Source organism: Meriones unguiculatus, chromosome 1 (assembly GCF_030254825.1).
Source record: "Meriones unguiculatus strain TT.TT164.6M chromosome 1, Bangor_MerUng_6.1, whole genome shotgun sequence".
Lineage (NCBI taxonomy): Eukaryota > Metazoa > Chordata > Mammalia > Rodentia > Muridae > Meriones > Meriones unguiculatus.
Window position 1 is genome coordinate 160,739,409 of NC_083349.1, and position 20,922 is coordinate 160,760,330.

At 43.5% G+C, this 20,922-nt stretch overlaps 1 protein-coding gene across 5 annotated transcripts in view; it reads left to right on the forward strand.

The window, feature by feature from the left end:
• The first annotated feature begins 6,778 nt into the window (after positions 1–6,778).
• The window catches only part of Matcap2 (microtubule associated tyrosine carboxypeptidase 2), a 37,898-nt gene continuing 23,754 nt past the window's right edge, over positions 6,779–20,922 (forward strand). The window contains exons 1-4 of one of the 5 annotated variants that reach the window (XM_060370995.1): positions 6,779–7,026; positions 9,054–9,131; positions 10,771–10,896; positions 17,117–17,811. In XM_060370995.1, the coding sequence (XP_060226978.1) occupies positions 7,002–7,026; positions 9,054–9,131; positions 10,771–10,896; positions 17,117–17,811 (924 nt within the window). In that variant the 5' untranslated portion in view covers positions 6,779–7,001. The remainder of the gene's footprint in view (positions 7,027–9,053; positions 9,132–10,770; positions 10,897–17,116; positions 17,812–20,922) is intronic. The other 4 variants (XM_060370986.1, XM_060370990.1, XM_021627464.2 and 1 more) reach the window with 4 other exon arrangements.

The following is a 20,922-nucleotide window of genomic DNA, read 5'->3' on the forward strand; positions in this document are numbered from 1 at the left end:
CCTACCTCTACCTTCCTGATTGCTGGGATTACAAGCAAGCATCTTCACACCAAGCTTTGTGTCACACACCTGTAGTCCAAGCACTTGGGAGGCAGAGCCAGGCAGATCTCTTGAGTCTGAGGCTAGGCTGGTCTACAGAGAGAGTTCCAGGACAGCTAGAGCTACTCAGAGACACCCTGTCTCAAAAAACAAGACCAACAACAAAACCCAAAACAAACAAACAAACAAAAAAAAAAAGAGGAAAAAGGAAGGACTGGAGTAGGGAGGAAGGACAGGAAGGAGAGAGAGAAAAAACTGCAAGAGTAAGTGATAATTAAATCAGTCCTTTTAGCTCAGTCTTAATTGTTCATGTAGAAACAGGTATAAAAGGTTTTTCAGAAAGATGGAATTGTTCATTGTTTTGGCAGTATGTAAAAACAATGCTGACTCAAAGGCAGAAGGGGACAGCTGCAGACGCTGTACCCAGTGCAGGCACTGAGCAGGCACAGAACAAATCAACGAGTGACAATGAAGATGCACAGATTTAATGAGGATGAATAATTACATAGCTGGGAATAATAGGGAACTCTAACAGCACCATAGCCTAAGAATAGAAACTGTATGTGTTCAGGAACATACTTGTTAATGTATGTACAACATAATTTTATGTGTTTTAGTTATATTGACATCTTCATAGAGCACTTATTATTAAACTTATTTAGAATAAAAATGACACAAGAAAATATTGGTAGGGCGAACATAAAAATAAGAATGAGTTAAGACTTTAAAGGAGCTAAGTACAAAGGTATCAAATTCATCAAATTTATTTTTAGAAGTCTCTCTCTCTCTCTCTCTCTCTCTCTCTCACTGTGTAGCTCTGGTTGACTATGTAGACCATGCTGGCTTCAAACTCACAGGGAGCCCCCTGTCCCTGCCCCCCTAGCACTGAGATTAAAGGCGTACCCCACCACAGCTGGCCATTTTTACAATCTGTAGAAGATTTGTTTACTTTATCACGTGTGCATGAATGTTTTCCTGCCTGTATTCATGTGTACCACGCATCCATTGACGTCAGAAGGTGTGGGTGCCCTTGGAACTGGACCCACAGGAGGAGTGGAACCCAGGTCCTCTGCAGCAGCCACTGACACCCTCACCCACTGATCCCTCTCCCCAGCCCCAGCTTCAGAATTCTTAAGTTTTTCATCTTTACTTTTGTTGTTGTTTTGAGACAGAAACTCACTATGTAGCTCTGGCATAGCACTCATTGTATAGACCGGGCTGGTCAGAGATCTGCCTGCTTCTGCCTCTCAAGTGCTGGCATTAAAAGTGAATGCCACTACCCCAAGTGCCAAAAGTCTTAAAATTTATGAACACTGAAGAGGAGGTATGCTTTTAATATATTCTCTAGCTTATGTACATATGTGTACAATGTACACTGATGCCTATATGGTCATATATGGAATGCATGTCAGTATTTAAAGTCTTCCCTACTAGTCAGTAAGTCCGTCTACACTCTAAGAAATTAAGCCAGGCCCTCGTATATAAAAATCCATGAGGGGCTGGAAAGATGGCTTAGAGGTTAAGAGTACTGGCTGTTCTTCCAAAGGTCCTGAGTTCAACTACATGGTGGCTCATAACCATCTATAGTGAAATCTGGTGCCCTCTTCTGTTGTGTAGGCAGAATACTGTATAAATAATAGATAAATAAATCTTTTTTTTAAAATCCATGAAATGCATACATTTTGGTTATTTCAGAATGTAACGAAAATGGGGTTGAGGACATAGTACAATGTAGACTGCTTGCACGCACACAAAGCTCTGAATTGCATAGCCAGTATTGAAAAACCAAAAAGCTAGTGAAATATACACAAAATTGACACAGTGATTAAGCAGGCTGCTAAAAGCATTCAGAGTACACTCTGCATGAGCTGTGATCCTACGACTTTATATCTGTTTATTGTAATGCCAGGTTCATGGGACCCTCAGAAACCACCAGGTGACGACTCGGTGCAATTGCAAGAGAGCTTTATTACAAGAGCGATCGAACTCGGGACCCAAGTCTCACTGACGCAGCAGTAGAGAAGTGGGACCCTGAGCTCTGAGTGAACAGGATTTTTAAAGGGAAAGTCTGTGAGCAGGGGGTTTCCATGGCAGCAAGCAGGGGGGCACAAGCCTTGGCGTTACAGAATTGGGTGAAGTTTAGCAGGGTGGGGTGACCTTTTCTGAGGCACACAATCACAATGGCTAAGGCATATAATCAATCACAATGGCTATTTTTCAAAACCACATCTGAAACGTTGGGGGAAATTTTCCCGCCCGATTTCTAACCGATTCCCATTGATTATTGCCAGGGAGTTTGTCTCTATTTTTTATGAAGCATTTATTCTGTTATATTTCCTGGAGGTTGTTGCTAGGAGAGTTAACTTTGTTTTCTGCCAGGTGTACATTCTGTGATATTTCCTGGTACCTGAATTCAGCTCCCAGTCAAGATCTTCATTTCAAAATGGAGTCACCCAGGCTAACTTAAACTCTTCACTATCACTGTCGTCAGTGGTGTGAACCTGGGAGAGCGGGGGCTCATGCAAGAGCCAACTTTATTCAGCGCATCAGACAATTTATATTTTGAGGGTTAAGATGCATCACATGAGTTAGGTGCTCAATCACAAGGACAAGCCACATGTGCCAAAAACATCATGCCTTTCCATAGAGGCACATGGATACCCATAGCTGAGGTAAACTCACTCCCATCCACTACACCTGTGAGGAGCAGGAAAGCACATTCCAAGAGCAATTCTGTGTTTTAAAGAAACTAAGGTCACAAGACAGTTTTCTCACAGGCACGCAGAGTTCTCACAGAACTCCGTTCTTGGACTGTGTTCAGACAAACCTCCATTAGGACATTCCTTGTTTTCTTTTTCAAATAAGAATGTTTGAATATACCATAAAAGGGCAACAGGCTGGACAGTAGGTTTAGTACTGTCTACTGTTGACAAGTTTTCCTTTTTGAGGAAAAGCCCTGAAGCTACAGGAATTTTAGACACTAGAAATTTGAGGAGTAAGGCGCTCATAGAAAAGCGAGTTCCAGCACGCACATGTATGTGTTGCAAGAGTGACTGCAACTAAATTCCTTTAGCAAACGCTTGAACCAAAACACAGACTCATCTCAAGACCTATCTGACATCATTGTTTCTTTGAGCTGACATTGAAAATCCAAACACTTTCTACTGTTCACTGATTCACAAGCGTGTTGAGTGCCTACTGTGTAGCAGGCACTCTTTTTCTAAAATGTTTTTTCATTTTTATGTCATGTGTAAGGTTTTTGGTTTGTTTGGTTGTTTGCCTGTGTATATGCCCATGCATGCTGTGCCTAAGAAACCAGAATTGGATCTCCCCCGTCCAGTTACAGGTGGTGTTGAGCTACACGTGGGCGCTGGGAACTGAACCCAGGTTCTCTACAAGAGCAACAAGCACTCAACTGCTGAGCCATCTCTCCAGTTCCCCGCTTCCTCGGTACCGCTCTTGATGCAGAGAAATGGACAAAGATCAGTGTGCTTATCTGTGAGGTGCTACGTATAATAACTATAGCCCTAGAGACAAAAACATTGTTATGTCTCATGCACGTGTACAGACAATAGGGAAGAAATCCAGGAAACCATAGAACAAATGATGCTAAGTAGGTGCTAAAAGGAAATAAAACTGAGAAAGGATATATGGAATATGAAGAGGAATTTTAGGTAAGGTGGCTAGAAAAGCTATATAGAAAAGCGAATTTGGGTCCAGACCTGAATGAAGTGAGGGAGGTATCTGGAGGATAAGCATTCCAAGCAGGAAGAGTCACAAATGACAAAGGCTTTGTGATGAAACAGTGTGTATCGCCACTGAGCAGCAAGATGTCAGGGGGTCTCTGGGAGGGGACTGAGAGCATAGTAGGAGATGACATCAAAAAGAGAACTAGGTCATAAAGGACTTCACAGGGGTAGTGAGCAGAATGGCAATGATCTCGCTTCAGCAGGATTACTCTGGCCATTGGGTTTGAAAGTAGATGTGAGTCAGGCTGAGCATAGGAGGATCATCTAGGACTCAGCTTCAGAAACTGAGGGCTGAGACTCCAGAGAGGGTCATGTAACTGAATGTGGCGGTTGTGAAATTTTTTGTCAACAGTAAAACATTCCTGGACATGTAATGATCAAATACTGATTCCAAATCAAATGTTTTGAATCCAGAGTATTTCTGGTAGCACCGGCATTGCATCAAATGACGTCACTGCAGCCTTAGCTCTGAACACAAAACGAGTATTTTAGATTGTGTATGCTGTCAGCCACCAGCACTAATGAATGCTGCCTGGGACACCTCAGCTGGATTCCAGAGGATCTGATGTTAAGAGTGGCCATGATCTTAATTGTATACATAAGGTTTTCTGCTCTTATAGAAAACATAATGTAATGGTTTAATTATGGAAACAAAGGCTTTTAATATTGTTTCACCATCAACCCCCAGCATGTAAGTACCTAGTGTATCTTTGGATCGTATTGCATTAGAGTGTTTTCTTTTAAAAGTTACTGTTTGAAAGGCTAAAGAGATGGCTCAGTAGTTAAGAGCACTTGCTGCTCTTGCAGATGACCTGGGTTCAGTTCCCAGCCCCTAAAAAGTGAATCACAACTATCCATAAAGCCGTTTTCAGGAAATCTGATACCCTCTTCTGGCCTCTATGGGCACCAAGCACATACACGTATCCATGAAGGCAAACACTCCTATACACAAATAATTTTTCAAAAGACCACATTAAAAATGTTAAAACAATATTTAAGAACAACCGTTTTAGCCATGCGTGGTAGTATGATCTCGTAATCCCAGCACTTGAATGGCTGAGGAGAGAGGAGGGTCAGGAGTTCAAAGTTATCCTCAGGTGTGTAGTGAGTACTAGGTCACCCTGGGCTACATGAAACCTGCTGTTACCACCACCACAATCTCTGCCAAATATGTGCTGATTTGGGTTTATTTTTTTTTAATTGAAATGAACTTTGTCTTGGGACTATGACAAGATTTCCGGCTTTCTGAAAAACACCTAAGCATACTTTGGTGATTTTGTACCATGTACTTAAGTAATGTGGTGTTCTCAGCATTGCCAATTACAAAAGCACCTCTAAAAATCTAGAAGACACAGGTTGGTGGGATGGCTCAGCAGGTAAAGACACTACCACCAAGCCTGAGCTCGATTCCCAGAACCCATTTGGTGGAAGGAAAGAACTGACTGCTGCAAGCTGACATCTGCGTCATGGCACACAAGAATTCTCTCTCTCTCTCTCTCTCTCTCTCTCTCTCACACACACACACACACACAAATGTAAAACAGGGTTGAAGATACTCTGTGTCCTTCAGTATTAAATATTCAGCTGAGATTTTTTTAAGTTTGAGTATCAATTTTATTTATATTTTTGACATGTTTACAGTAAGATTTTATTCTTGTACAGTTAAATATGTATAATCACTTTTTAAATTTTTTAAATTTATTTTTTAGTAATTACAGTTTATTCACTTTGTATCCCAGCTGTAGCCCCTTCCCTTCTCCCCTCCCAATTCCACCCTCCTTCCCTCTTTTCCCATGTTCCTCCCCTCAGCTGAGGTTCTTTATGCAAAAGTAAGCATGTACATCTGAGTGTGAAAATTGGCTTTCATATTTTAAAAATGGTAAAATTCTATGTATACAAATAATTGATTTAAAATAAGTTTATGATTTAATTATTATTAACTTTTTCCTGTCAAACCCCCTTTATGCAACCCGATATATATACATATATATTTTTAGTTATATGTTTCTGATACATACATATACATATATATGAACACAAATCAAACATTTGAAGCCAGGGTGGCTTCAAGCTCGAAGATTTTGAACATCTTGACCCACGTGCTCCCACCTCCTGAATGCTGGAATTAGAGGTGTGCGCCACCAGGCCAGCTTTGTGTGGTACTGGGGATTAAACTCAGGGCTCTGGGAATGCTGGGCAAGCACTCCACCCACTGAGCTACATCCCCAGTCTATTTCCTTTTTCAATTCATTTTTTAAAATCTGTGTATATGTTTGTGTCACAAGTGTTTGCCTACCATGTGGGCCCAGGTGCCTGGGGAGAACGAGGGAGGGAGGGATACCCTGGAAGTGGAGTTAAAGGTATTTTTGAGCTGCCACGAGGGTGCTGGGAAACAAGCCCTGGAAAGCTTTTAACCACTGAGCCATCTATCCAGACCTTCTTTTCAATTGAAAAAAAAATATATTTATTTTATTCTTTTTTTTCTGAGACAGAGGCTTGTATACTCCTGGGTGGTCTCAAAACTCACTGCGTAGCAAGGATGACCTTTACCCCTTATCCTCTTTGCTTCACCTCCGAAGTGTTGGGTTCACAGGCGAGTGGCACCATACCTGGCCATCTACTTTTTTAAAAACCTGTTCAATCTGTCTTACGTGTTGATAACATGTAAATTAGCTGAAAGGTCGGGGTACTACAATTGCACTACTCTGCTAAAACTAAGAAATATCACACCATTTCTATCTCGCGCTTCCATCACGAAATTAACGCCTTTTGAGCCTCATACAGATTTCTACCCAACCCCAACACCACCCCCCCTCACCCCCGTCAAATTAAAACCCGATTATCCCTCTGAGACACCCAAGTGGCTGCGGACCAGCTCTCTGCACGGGTCAGCGCTAGGCACACTGGGAATTGTAGTTCGCTTCTCTCCCTGCGAGCAGGGTATCAGTCGCACCAGCGCCTCCAGCGGCAAGCCGGTTTGGTGGCGCGGAGTGCGCCCAGAGGGCAGCAGTGTCTCCTAGCAACGTGCTTGCTGCGACGTCACGGTGGCGGGTTCTCAGCGAGCAGGCCAGGTGGAACAGCCAGTGCACCCTCCAGCCGCTGGGTCAGAAGTCGTCGTCCTCCGGTTTGTGCTGCCCACCCTACCCCGCCTGGTTCCGACCTACCTTCCAGGAGTCTTCGCCGACCCGGTCCGCCTGTGGCCTCGGTGGGACGATGCTGGAGTCTATTCGCGTGACGGGTGAGTGCAGGCAGGGCCGACCCAGGTGGCGCGGCTGCAGCGGGTGGAGACCCTTGGGGTCTGGACTCGGAGGATCCGGAGCAATCGTGCACCCCGAGCCCTGCAGCAGGGAAGGGTGCACTGTCCCTTTCCTGTTGTCAGTCACTAATCGCGGGCACGAGCTGTGCAGTCTAGAGTACAATCTGATTTCAGAGTGTTTTAGGTGTGTATTGAGGTGTTGTATTTTCTTGAATGTTCAGAAAAAAAAAAATCAGCCATGGAAACACATCTCTACATTTCAGTGTATATTGTGTATGTTTTGTATGCGTTTATCCTTAGACATTTTAAATTGATGTTATTAATAAGAATTGGTGTTTAGCTCCAATATTGGAAAGTTTACTGTAGATATGCATATTAGCCATAGTTAAATATTTAATAATAATAGACAGTTCCTGGACCATTCTGCATGAAAACATTTCTGTAGGACAGATACCAAAACAACAGAGTTAAGGGAAACAGCTAATTCCCAAACTAGAGTAAAAAACAAGCCTAGAACTTTTAGCTTCAGGGTAATGCAGTACCCAGTAGACCAATTTTCTGAATTAGTTGTTTTGAGACAGGGTCTGGCCTTGAACTCAGGATCCTCCTGCCTCTGTCTCTGAAGTGTGGAAATTATGGACATCACTGGATAAGGCTGTTTTTTTAAGTTAGCATACAAGTAATAGGTTTCATTATGGTACTTTGAAACTCATGTCATTGTATGTTGAAGTAGTTTTCTAAATAGAAAAACTAAATTATTTTTCAGTGAAGATTTTTTTGATCTTAATGTTTATACTATTTACCGTTCAGTGTTATAAAATACAGGACTTATTTTTGTGCAACTCTAGTAACCTACAGTTTACCCCATTGTTGACAGAAGACATCGTTATAAAAGCCAAGATCTTAGGGGCCACTTCAATTGCATTAGGCTTTTTAAAATTGTGATTTGATGTAGATATTACTCTTTTGTCTTAAAACACAATATCAGAGGCAGAAGCAGGCCAATTTCTATGAGTTTAAAGTCAGACTGGTCTATATAACAAGTTTCAGGCCAGGCAGTTATACCCTGTGTCCAAAAACAAACAAAAAACCAAACAATACAATGTCAAAAGTTGTTTTAAAACATCAGTCTGGGCAGAAGAGCCGAGACTAGCTTACTATATGATTGGCGTAGTGTATGGTTAACATACGGTATTAGAGAATAAACATGCTGATAGTCTGCAATGCCCAGCCAACTGCCTGAGTGTGCAGAGCCAGGAGTTTGAGGATGGGTTCTTTAGAATCACAAGACCTATTTTTGTTGGATCAGTTCTTTCTCCATAATTTAGTCGAGTAGATGCACCAGACCAACTTGGTCTTCCATTTTCTTTCTTTCTCTTTTCTCTTTCTTTCTTTCTTGCTTTCTTCCTTTCTTTCTTTCTTTCTTTCTTTCTTTCTTTCTTTCTCTCTCTCTCTCTCTCTCTCTCTCTTCTCTCTTTTTTTTCTTCAGTTTTTTTGAGACAGGATTTGTCTGTGTGGCCCTGGCTGTCCTGGAATTTACTATGTAGACCAGGCTGGCCTCTAACTCACAGATATCCACCTGCCTCTGCCTTCCAAGTGTGGTGATTAAAGGCGTGCACCGCCACTGGCTGGCTTTGTCTTGCATGTTCTAATGTAGGTAATTTGGCAGTAAAACACAAGCCTTAGGAAGACTTTTGTCTCTGGTATTTTTAAACATTCATCATTATTTACAAAGCAGTTTCATCATTATTGTTAATTTATTATACAAACTCTACTCTAGTCCAGACTTTTTGTATGAAATATTTTTGATGAAATATTAATCAATCAATAATAAACAAGCCAACCAAAACCTTTATGAAGAGATGGTAGCTGGAGAGATACCCTGTACTATCCTGACTTCCCCTCACTTTTCATGGTGTCTCAGATGCTCATTTTTGTCCCATTAGCAGAACTTGATTGTGATAAGAATACTGATGAAAATATGTTCCTTTTTTCCCTCTTTGAAACAGCACTAAACAGCTGGTGGCCTGTAATCCCAGACACTTGGGAAGCTGCATCAGAAAATGGCATGCTCCAGGTCTTTCTGGGTAATTTATTGAGAACCTATTCCAAAATAAATGTAAAGAGGCTGGGAAGCTGGGGGCATGGCTTAGCTGAGAGAGTGCTTGCATAGCATGCAGGAAATCCTGGTTCTGGTCCCCAGTACCATGTTAACTGGGCGTGGCAGTACACACTTAAACCCACTCAGGATGTGGAGGTGGGAGGATGGGAAGTTCAAGTGGGAAAAAAGCTCTAAATAGAGAATTAAAGTGGCGTTTTATATTTCCAAACTGAAGCAATTGTTTGTGAAGCCACTTTCTCCGTGCCCACCTTTGGCTTAGTCACGAAGTACTGTGATCTACACATGACTGCCTAGTGAAACTGCTGATTACATGGATAAGATAACAGAGAAGTGGGAGCTATGGAAAAAACATGTCTGTTGCTTGGAAATGGTATCTTCTTTACCTCCTTTCCTCCCTTCCTGCTACTCCTCCTCCTGCTCTTGCTCCTTTGTTTCTTGCTTTTCTGTTTTCTTTTTTTTTCCTTTTTTTTTTTTTTTGTACAAAGCACAGAGCAGCCTCTTGCCCTTTAACCTGGGTGCTGGGATTACAGGTTGCAACACCATACCTCACAACCTTTTATCGCCCTCTTTCTTCCCCTCTCACCCCTGCCTCCCTTCCTCTCTTTCGTCCCCCTCTCTCTGTCTCTCTCTTCTTTCGGAAATACTGACACACTTTGTAGCTGTGGCTAATGAGGAACTCACAGCAATCCTGTCTCCAGGATCTTGTGGAACCACACTAGCTGTTTTGGTGTCTTATGACTTCCTTGGGTAATATCCTTTCCCATCAAGCCTCAGGCAGCCAGCTCAGTGTGGTGGGTGCACCTGTATTTTCAAGATTTGGAAGATCAGGAGTTCACAGTTATCCTTAGCCATGAGTTTGAGGCCAGTCTGGGATCTGTGAGATCCTGTCTCAAAAATCAAACCCCTCAGCATCCTGGCCTGGCATGGTGGCTCACACCTGTTATCCCAGTACTTGGTGCTATATTTTCGTGGGTTGTTTTGTTGTTGTTGTTATTCGTTTTTGGGTTTTTTGTTTTTTGCTTTCAGTTTTTGTTTTTTGAGATCTACCTGCCTCAGCCTCCAGAATGCTGGGAGTAAAGGCCTATGCTGGTTTCTTTTCAGTTTCTAGAAACAGTCTCACTGTGTAGCCCGTGTTAGCCTTGGATCGGAGCTCCTCCTGCCTTTGCCCACCAAGTGCTACAGTTACAGCTGTGAACCACCATCATACTTAGCATGGATTTCATAGCCCCTGAGAGTGCTTGAGTGTCACTCTATTGATAACAATTGCCAAACGTTTGCTTTTCTTTTTACACTGTGTGTGCATGTGTGTGTGCATGTATTCATGGGAGGTTGGGGGATGAGCGTGCCACAGCATATATGTGACAGTCAGAGCATGATTTTCAGTGTTCAGTTCTTCCCTTCTACTTTGTGAATTGATTTAGCTGCAAAGCACCATTACCCATGAAGCCGTCTTGACAACCCTAAGAGTCTTCTAATGTGACACTTCGTTTTGGTGCTTCTACAGTTAGAAGCAACTTTACCCTGGTGGTGGTGGTGGTGGTGGTGGTGGTGAAAGAGAGTGATGACCATAACTTAACAACAGACATATTTTCCCCTTGCTTTAGGAGAAAAAACTGTGCACAGCAATGAATCCAAGTCAGATCCTTCTACCTCTACAGCCTCCCACACCCCCCTGAATTCCCCACTTCTGTCCGGTGCGTCAGTCCCTCAGCTCCTCACACTCTCTGCAGGTACTCCTCTTGGGCTGTTTGGTTAATAACTACCTATTCTTCAGTTCAAAGCACTTTATTAGGACAGTTTTCACTTCATGCCAGACTCCTCTAACACCTTGATGGAACTGTCATGGTTCCAGTTTTGTATTTTTTGTGTTGATGGCCTCCCAACAGGAAAAGTCTGAGCTCTTTGTAGTGAGGAACTGCTCACACTGGGTTTTGCTCCCCCTGCTTATGAGAGGACAAACCGGAAGGCAGCCTATGGAAGGAGATACTTAGGAGAGAACTGGGTTGCTTGAGTTTAGTTGTTTTCTATTTTCTTTGTTTGTGGTGGTAGATGTTGTTTTTTAGACAGGCTCTCATTCTCATCCAGATTGACTTGGACTCACTGTGTAGCCCATGTTGGTCTCTTGTCTCAGCCTCCCCTAAGTTGTGGGATTACAAGCACAGAAGCCTAGGCTAGTTTGTGGTTTCTGAACTACATACAAATATATAAATATAACAAATATAATCATGTACTCCTTTGGTCTGATTTCAACATTAGCAGATGTTCCTCAATATAACATTAAACTGTTTATCTTTGGACATTATGGGGTGTTTGTGTTGTTCTGTTTTACATTTCTGTTTACAGTCAGGCATCCTATTGCAAACATTTACCCTAGTTGTCGGGTTTTATAAGTATTAGTACATCATGAAATTTTCATATGGCTAGGAGCATAGCAACTAGTTAGCTTAATGCAAGACCGTAGGTTCAAAGCCCAGAATGGCATTCAGAGGCAGATCTCTGAGTTCTAGGCCAGCCTGGTCTACAAAGGGAGTTTCAGGCCAGTCAGGGTGACACAGGACCTTGTATTTAAAAAAAAAAAAAAAAAGTGTGTGTGTGTGTGTGTGTGTATGTGTGTGTGTATAGAAATGGCTTGGCAGTTAAGAGTGCTTTCTGCCTTTTTAAAAATATTTTTTTTATTTATTGTGTATATAATATTCTATCTGCATGTACACCTGCACACCAGAAGACACCAGATGGTTGTGAGCCACCATGTGGTTGCTGGGAATTGAATTCAGAACCTTTGAAAGATCAGTCAGTGCTCTTAACCTCTGAGCCATCTCTCCAGCCCTGCTTTCTGCTTTTTAGAGAACCAGAGTTCCAGTATCTATGTACTCACAACTACCAAGAGACCTGACCATCTCTTCTGGGATCAGAGGGTACCTGTACACAAGTGGCCTATATTCACCCAAACACACACAGTTACAAGCAAAGCAACAAAATGCCGACCCAAAAACAAGGAAAGAAGGAAGACAGACCGAGAGCAGAAAAACAAAAAGAAAAGAGAGAAGTACCATTTTGTAGGCCAAAGTTTGTTGACTGGTATTTTTCCACTGGGTTGTTTTTGTTGGTTTCCCTTCCAGTAGGACCTTAAAATTCTTTAGAAAGCTAGCCCATTCCCAGCAGCAAAACACTTGCTTACTGAGCAGTATCCCTTCTACTCCATGCTTTTAGATAGGAACAAGAACCCCTGATGGGCTTAATGATTAGGTCGATATTACAGAGAGTCATTGAGAGGGCTGGGGCTGAAGCCAGGAATCTTGAGTGTCCTTTTCTCCTGTTCTAGATACATATGAAGCTTTCATTGTGTTGGCAAATTCAGTGTTTACCAGAGTGCTAATGCTGAAAAGGCATTTAATGTTGTAATACTATTTATGTTATTTAAATTTTTTTCTTTATCATTATTATGTATACTATTTATGTTTTAAAATGTTCAGTTAGCCTAGACTGGTTGTATACAGAGAGTTCATACGTGTATACAATGTGTTTGGGTTATATTCGCCCCTCCTCACTCTCTCATCCTTCTCCAATCCATGGCTTTCCACCTAGGCCCCCTTCACGCAGAGTTTTGTTGCCCTATGAGAGATACTTACAGGAATATGGGTGAGGGACAGTTTACAGAAATACGAGCACTTTACCAGTGACTGCTAATGAAGATTTTTCTCTCCTCTCCAGCGACCATTGGCTGGCTTGAGCTTGTGCAAGCAGCCACAGCTGCTGTGAGTTGATGGCTGCAGCAGCCTTCCTGTGCCCAGAAAGCACTGCTGCACATGAGTCCTCCCTATGTTCTTGCTCCTGTAACCTTTCTGCCTTCTTTTCTGGAGTGTTCCCTGGGCCCTGGGAATGGGGGGGCTGATACAGCTGACCATCCCACAGTCATGGTGCCTGGACTTTGATGGTTGTGAGTCTCTGTGTGAACTGATGTCTACCGCAGTGAGAGCAGAGAGCTGCACTGATGTATGGGCATAAGGATAAGTATTTACAGGCAGTTTGAACCTATGCCCACTGATAGGTTCTTCCCTAGGGCATACGACCTCCTCAGCCACAGGTTCTTGGCCAGCTTTGCAGTCATTCCAGGTTTTTAATGAAAGATTTTTATGAAAGGTTTTTAATGAGTGATTGAAGTGCTCTGGAGTTAGGGGACAACTTGTGGGAGTCATTCTGTCCCTTCAGCTTGTGGGTTCCAGGAATAGAACGCAGGCTGACGAGACTGATGGCAAGTACCCACTGAGCCATCTTTTTTTCCTTTTTAAAGATGTAGTATTTATACAGTTGTTCTGCCTGCATGTGTGCCAACAGGCCAGAAGAGGGCACCAAATACCATCATGGTTATGAACCACCATGTGGTTGCTGGGAATTGAACTCAGGACCTTTGGAAGAGCAGCCAGTGCTCTTAAGCTCCCCACTGAGCCATCTTGATGGCCCTTATTATAATTTTTGTGTTTTGAAACAGATTCTTGCTCTGTAGCTCTGGCTCACTTTAACGCACAACAACGCTTCTGCCTCAGCCTTCCAAGTGCTGCTATTCAATGTGTGAGCCTCCACAGACAACTAGGTCCTGCACCATTGGATAGAACGGAAATAGGATTAGTGCGGCTGGGGGGAATCTACACATCTTACACGGGTTTCATGCAGCACTGCCAAGTGGGCCACTTCACTGGCTGCCGTGGACTGGCCTCATCATCACTGGAGACTCCAGCACAGATGGAACTAGGCCTCCAGCAGACCATTAGCAAGTGAAATGCCAGGGCTCCTGGGGAGAGGGATTCTGTCGGGCACCCGTCTGCTACTTCCTGTTCCTCCGTGAAGATTTTGGCAGAAGTGTCTTGTTTTTGCAAGCAGGATTGTTGCTGTTAATAGAATACTTGTGCTTATTTTCTGCAATTCCACGCGTGCACCGTCGTGTGCCTTTGATTATATGCACTTCCCACGTCTCCCTGTTCCTCTTAGGCACCTCCCAAGGAGTGGGCTGAATAGAGATATGTTGAAATAGGCTGGCGAACAAGGGTAAGAGAGGCACTCAGAAGGAAGCAAGGCACACCCAACAAAGCGGGTGTGGTTTCTCACTGTCGAGCCAGGGGAAGGGAAGTAAGACACAGCCAAGTGTGGCCGTGGATTCCTCAAGGGAGAGGGGGAGCTGCAGTGTTTTAGTATTTGTTTTCTGTTTGGTTTGGTTTTGTTTTTCTGTTTAAGCTAGTCTAAACATTATGTAATTTAAAAGCGTCTTGAACCAATTATCCTCCTGTCTCCACCTCCTTTCCAAGTGTGCTGGAACACTCTTCCATGGTGGGGCCGGGCGGCGGGGGCTAAATCTAGGGCTTTACCCATGCTAGGTAAGGTAGGTTTTGTTTTCTCTTTTAGACTGAATCTCGCTGTGCTGTCCTGTCTGGCCTGAAACTCCCTCTGTAGACTAGGCTGGGTCTGGAACTTACAGAGATCCACCTGCCTCTGCCTCAGGAGTGCTGGAGTTAAAGTTGTGTGCCACCACACCCAGACTTAATAGGTTTTAAAATAGGGAAAAGTCATTAACTTGTAGGTTTCTGGTACTTTATGAGTAAATAAAAAAGTTAGTTCTTTGGTCTTAAGACTACTGTAAGTGCAGCTGAGTGCAGTGGCGCATGCCTGTCATCCCAGCACTCTGGGATGCAGAGGCAGATGGATCTCTGTGAGTTTGAGGACAGCCTGGTCTACAGAGTGAGTTCCAGGTTGGCCAAGGCCACAGAGAAACCCTGTCTCAAAACAAACAAACAAACAAAAAACCAAAACAAAAGAATACAATAAGTTTTCAGAATCAACTCATTTTTTTTTTTACATTGAATATTCATGTTTTAAAAATCAATACTGCCAAGCATGGTGACCTACCTCTGTGATTCCAGCACTTGAGAAGCCAGGGAAGTGAATCTCTGTGAGTTTGAGGCCAGTGTAGAATGAAGAGTGAATTCTAGGCCAGCCTGGACTACCAAGTGAAACCCATTATACTTTGACATGATGGTACTTTGGAATATTTTACCGTGTAGGTAACTGTCCAGTGAGGGCTGTTTGCCATCATTCCTGGTCTCTGTAACATGCAGGGATCCTGACACGTCCTTTTTTCCCCATATTTATTTATTTATTTATTTATTTATTTATTTATTTATTTTGCATACACTCTTCTGCCTGCATGTGCGCCTGCACACCAGAAGAGGGCACCAAATCTCATTATAGATGGCTATAAGCCACCACGTGGTTGCTGCTGTGAATTGAACTCAGGACCTCCGGAAGAGCAGCCAGTGCTTCTAACCTCTGAGCCATCTCTCCAGCCCCCATCACTCCTCTTTTAACCCATGCTATGCTATGTTATATAGGAATGCCTTGTGTTGGGAGTCAGTCAGAGTTGAGAGTCAGCTGTAGGACTGAGGCCGTGACTAAGTGGTTGCGTGCTCACCCAGAATACAGAAGACCACAGGTTCAATCCCCAGCACTGGTGGGAAAAAGCACACTGTTCACAGGAGCAACTTAGGCATGTGTTCACGGAGATGTTTATTAGAAACATGTGCCACACATCCTATCCATTTGTGGACTAAAAGGATAAAAATAACAAATTAAGTTTTGAGACAGGGTCTCATGCACCCCAGGCTATCCTAGAGCTCTCTGTGTAGATAAGGATGATCTTGGACTCCCACCGCCATCTCTGAAGTGCTGGAATTCCGCACGTGAGCCACCATGCCCAGCGAACAGTGTGAAGCTAGTGCCTGAGCCGCCGTCTGTGTGACTCTTACCTGTTCATGAGACTTAAAGACGAAGTCTCCAACTTACCATTTAACACAGTGAGACTTTTGTAATAGTGATCACTTTTTTGTTGTTGTTTGTTTTTGGCAATAGTATCTCATGTAGCACAGGCTGGCCTGAAGTATTTGTCTAAGGATAACCTTGAAATTCCGATCCTCCTCCTACCTTTCAAGTTTGGGAATTACAGATTGTGCTACCACCACCACTCCCTTAAAATTACAGTCGCTGTTCTTCTGTGCTGGAGAAGGGGCAAACATTCCGGTACAAGCTACATCCCCAGCTCCTAAACAAGTATTAACAGTAACTGCTCTTACGTGCAGCCCTGGCTGACCTGGAACTCACTGTAGATCAGGCTGTCTCAAACTCATACATATCCACTGCCCGTGCTTCCCAAGAGCTGGGGTTAAAGTCATGTGCCACTCCGACCATCTCCAGGATCTGAAACATGTTTTTTTAGGTTTGACTTTGGGGGTTTTGTGTTGAGGGGTGTGCTTGTTTGGTTGTAATTGTTTGTCTCCGTGTAACCGTGGCTGTTCTGGAACTCTATGGACTGGTCTTGAATTCAGAGATCCACCTGCCCTCTGCCTCCCGAGTGCTGGGATTGAAGGTGTTCACCACCATGCCCAGCTACAGTTTGTTTTGAGATAAGGTCTTGTTATGTGACTCTGGACCGGTACTCAGTGGGCAGCCCAGCCTGGCCTCAGACCGCCGGCAGTTGTTTTGCTTCAGTCTTGTGAGTTTGGAGGTCACAGGAGTGGGGCAGCACCCCAGCTCTCTTCCCTTATTGATGGTTCTTTGTACTTGGTTCTAAGCATCAAAAGTATGTTAAGTTTGAAAGTGTCCCGGACGAGGCTTTGCTGTTACACCATCTGACCTTGTGAAGTTCACAGTGTGAGGCATTCAGAGTATGTTTGTGCATTATTCCATGTGTTATTAGAGTTTGACCACATGTAGCTTACATCTGAGCATTTTGACAGACAATTTATGTGATCGTAGTAATATGACTTTTTAATATTGGAGACAGCTTTTCTAAAGATGTTAGCAACCTTATATAGTCCATTGAACCTCCAGCATAGTTTCCATTTGATAAGCAGTTTGCTTCATTGGCATCTCTATTGTTTCTTTGTTTTGGTTTTATTATCACAGAAAAGCTTCACTGGCCTGAGCATGAACTTGCTAAGAAGTCTGTTCTAAATGCAGAAGAGGCATTGACCATTGACAGCAAAAGAAGCTTTTCCAATGTGTCCTGTGGAGTTCTCAAGGACACTTTCACAACTGGGACCAGTAGTTACAATGTTCTGCTACAGAGCAAGGAGGAGAGAAAGCACCATTCACAAAAGCAGTCTTCCTCTGCCCACTCCAAACGGCGCAGAAAGCCCAGCAAATCTCCTAGCTCTTCTTGTAGCAAAGACTCTAACAGGATGACAAGCCTGGTTCCTGTGACAAACAGCGCGACCTGGTACTGCCTGGAGAGGCAGCCTGCTGCTGTTGTCACTAGTTCAGCACCGAGTCCCGTAAAGTTTACCCGTGATATCTCTGTTTCAGGGAGCGGCATAGCACTGCCACCTAAACCAAAAAGCAAGGCCATGCGCCACAGTCTGACCCCTCTCCCGAAGCCAAAGCCGCAGCCGCAGCTGTGCAGAAGCTTTGAGAAAGGAGACGACGTTTCTGGGAAGAAGCTGTGCATACTCACCGCCATAAAGCCCACCAACCTGGAGAGGGAGAAGCTGAAGTTCTTCAAGTCAGACCACACGTACAACCCTCAGTTTGAATATTCCAATCCCGTTCTGCCAAATGTGTTAGCCAAGCACAGCAACGCCTCTGACCGGTTTCTGAAGCAGGTAAAAATGCCACTTCTGTGGTAGCAGTTCTGTAGTAGTAGTTCATCGTTACGGAGCTAACGCGGTTCTCCTACCACTGTAGAAGCAAAAGGAGACACCTTAATAGCCTCTGTAATCAGCTGCCACCAAGGACGGTGGGGTGTGTGATAAGGAATATGCAGGTGAGTGTTTGCTCACCTGTGTGAGAACTATGTTGCAATAATCAAAATTTATAGACGCTGCACTGTGCTCTTTGACTGTAGAAGACAGTATGCTAGGCTTTGACTTGGGATTGTGAACTTGAAGCTCATTGGCTAGCCCACCGGTAAAGATTAGGTAGACTGCATTGTTTGTGTTTTATAGTCAGTTTTTTCCCCTAGGAGTCTTGTGCGTGCTAGGCAATTGTTGTACCATCATACTGCATCCAATCATGAACGCACTAGAGACAGGAGCTAGAAACCCAGGCTAACCTCAGGCTTATAGTATGGCTTTGATCTGGATCTTCCTACTTCCACTTCTCAAGTACTGGGATTGCAGTGGTGAAATGGCTAAGTAGGAAAAGGCTCCTGCCACCAAGCCTAAGGACCTCGGGTCATTCAGTCCCCAAGACCCATAAGATTAGGTAAGAAGGGGCTGGAGAGATAGCTCAGCAGTTAAGAGCAGTGGCTGCTCTTCCAGAGGTCCTGAGTTCTATTCCCAGCAACTACATGGTGGCTCACAACCATCTATAATACCATCCAATGCCCTCTTCTGTGCATGAAGACATCATACTCATATACATAAAAAATATAAATAAATCCTTTAGAAGAGTAGGTAGGAGACAGCTGACTCCTAAAAGTTGTCCTCTGATTTCCCATGAATGTATGTGCCACTACATCATTTAAAAGTAAATGAAGTCCTGGGATGACAGGAGTGTGCTATCATATCTAGTTTATAAATCTTCCTAAAATTCTTAAAATGATTTCAAATGTGTTCATATGTTTTCCTTGACAGAAAAACTCTTGCTCTTGCTCTTTTGTTTTTCAGTGAGCATAAAACTTTGTTGTTGAGAAAGGATTTCAGATGGCCCAGTCTAGTCTAGAGTTCCCTGTGTAGGGAAAGTGACCTTAACCTTCTGATGATTCATCTGCTTGCTGTGCTACTGATCAAAGCCTGGGCTTCAGGCATCTTAGGCAAGCCCTCCACCAACTTGGCTACATCCCAGGCCGAGCTTTTTGTTGTTTTTAGTTGGTAATCATCGTGATGTGTTTTCTTTTCTTTTTTTTTTTTTTTTTTTCCCTTTGCTTCTGTAGAGAATGTTATTGAGTGGAGTCTCATAAGTTAAAATTTTATAATTGTAAAAATACTATTTATTTACCTCCCCTGGGTGCTGAAGATAGCCGTTTGAGGGTGTATGTGCCAGTTGCCCTAGTACTCAGGATGCTGAGGCAGGAAGCTCTCCAGTATGAGCCAGCTGCTAGCCTGCTCTAGTTTGATTCTGTTGCTGTGCTAAGACACTCAAACCAAAAGCAACTGAAGGGAGGAGAAGGTTGATTTTGGCTTATGGGTTTGGTCCATCGCTGAGGGAAGGCAGGGCTGCTTACAACTCCATGAAGCATTGCTCTCCCAGGAAACTCACAACTAAGGGAATACAGCATAAGTCATGGGAAAATGTTGCCTGATGGCTCACTTGTAGGCAGGGTCATGCTTACCTAGCTTTTTTATATAGTCCAGGCCTACCTGTCCAGGAAAATGATGCCACCCACAGTGGGCTGAGCTGTCCTCTATCAACTGACAAGACAGTCGTCCATAGACATGTCAAGAGGACAGTGTAATCTAGGAAGCTTCTCTCTCAGGTGGCTCTAGGCTGGGTCAAGTTGGCAGTCGAAGCTAGCTAGGACACCCCAGGGCTGTAGTTCGGTGCTACAGCTCTTGCCTACAGAACACGAGGCCCCAGGTTCATTCCCTAATACTACCATATAGTTTTAAAATTTATTCTGTATGTGGGTGTTTTGCCTCCTGTGTGTCTGCATCATGTGTGTGCTTGGTGCTCTTAGAGACCATAAGCTGGAGTTACAGACAGTTTTGAATTGCCACATAAGTGCTGGGATCAAACCAGGGTCCTCTCTAGGAGCCGCCAATGTTCCTAACCTCTGAGTCATCTCTCCATGCTCTTGCTGTGATTTTTTTCTTTTTTTTAAAGCTTGGTTGGGTTTAAGAGTACAATGCCTATAATCCTAGCACTTGGGAGTCAGGGACAAGACAACCAGAAGGTCAAGGTCATCCTTGGCTACATAGCTCAAGGCCAGCCTAGGGTATGTGGGATCCTATCTTGAAGACACTCCCCCGCCCCATCACACACACAAAAGTCTATCTTGTTGGGTACAGTTTGATTCTGCCTGAAGTCACAGCATGTAAAAGGCTAAGGTAAAATGGTCTGTTGAGTCTAGGAGTTTGAGAAGTTATTCAGAATTAAGGAGAAAATTCTTAGATTTTGTGTTTTCTCTAAAGGAAGGAAATGGAATATTGGGGTTGGATATTAGCAAAGTAGGAAAGACATTGCCTCTAATAAAGAAGTTAGAGGGCAAAACTTTTACCTTAAGTTCTAAAATTAAAGGCTAGAAGTTCTGACAAATTCAATACTGTCTAGTGACTTGGGAAACAGATTACAGAGCATGGACTTTCCCGTGTCCATTTTGTCCTTACAACAATTCTGTAAAGTAAGTAGGGCAAGGACTTGCGCCTTCTCCATGGTGCCAGTGACTGGACCAAGCCTGGGGAAAGGTAGAATGATACACCTGTGATCACATTGCCCAGTACTGGGTCCTTAATGGGAAACCAGGCCTCCCAACTGTTCCTCTGCAGACAGGCTGGCCCTGCCTGTGTGTCAGTGTCCCCATTATAAGTAGGTTTCCACTGAGAGACCCTGCACTTGAGAAGAGAGATTAGTTTGTTAGCGCGTGACTGTGGAAGTGGCTTGTGACGATCAGATTTCCAGATTACTAAACAGAAAGCAAAATCAGCAAGTAAACCAAAAGCAGGTCGGTTGGCAGAACAGATTTTTTTTTTTCTAGAAAGTTTGTCTTCTCATCAGAGACAATGATGAACATTTTACAGAGAAAAAGATTTTTCACTTTACAGAGGAAGCATTTA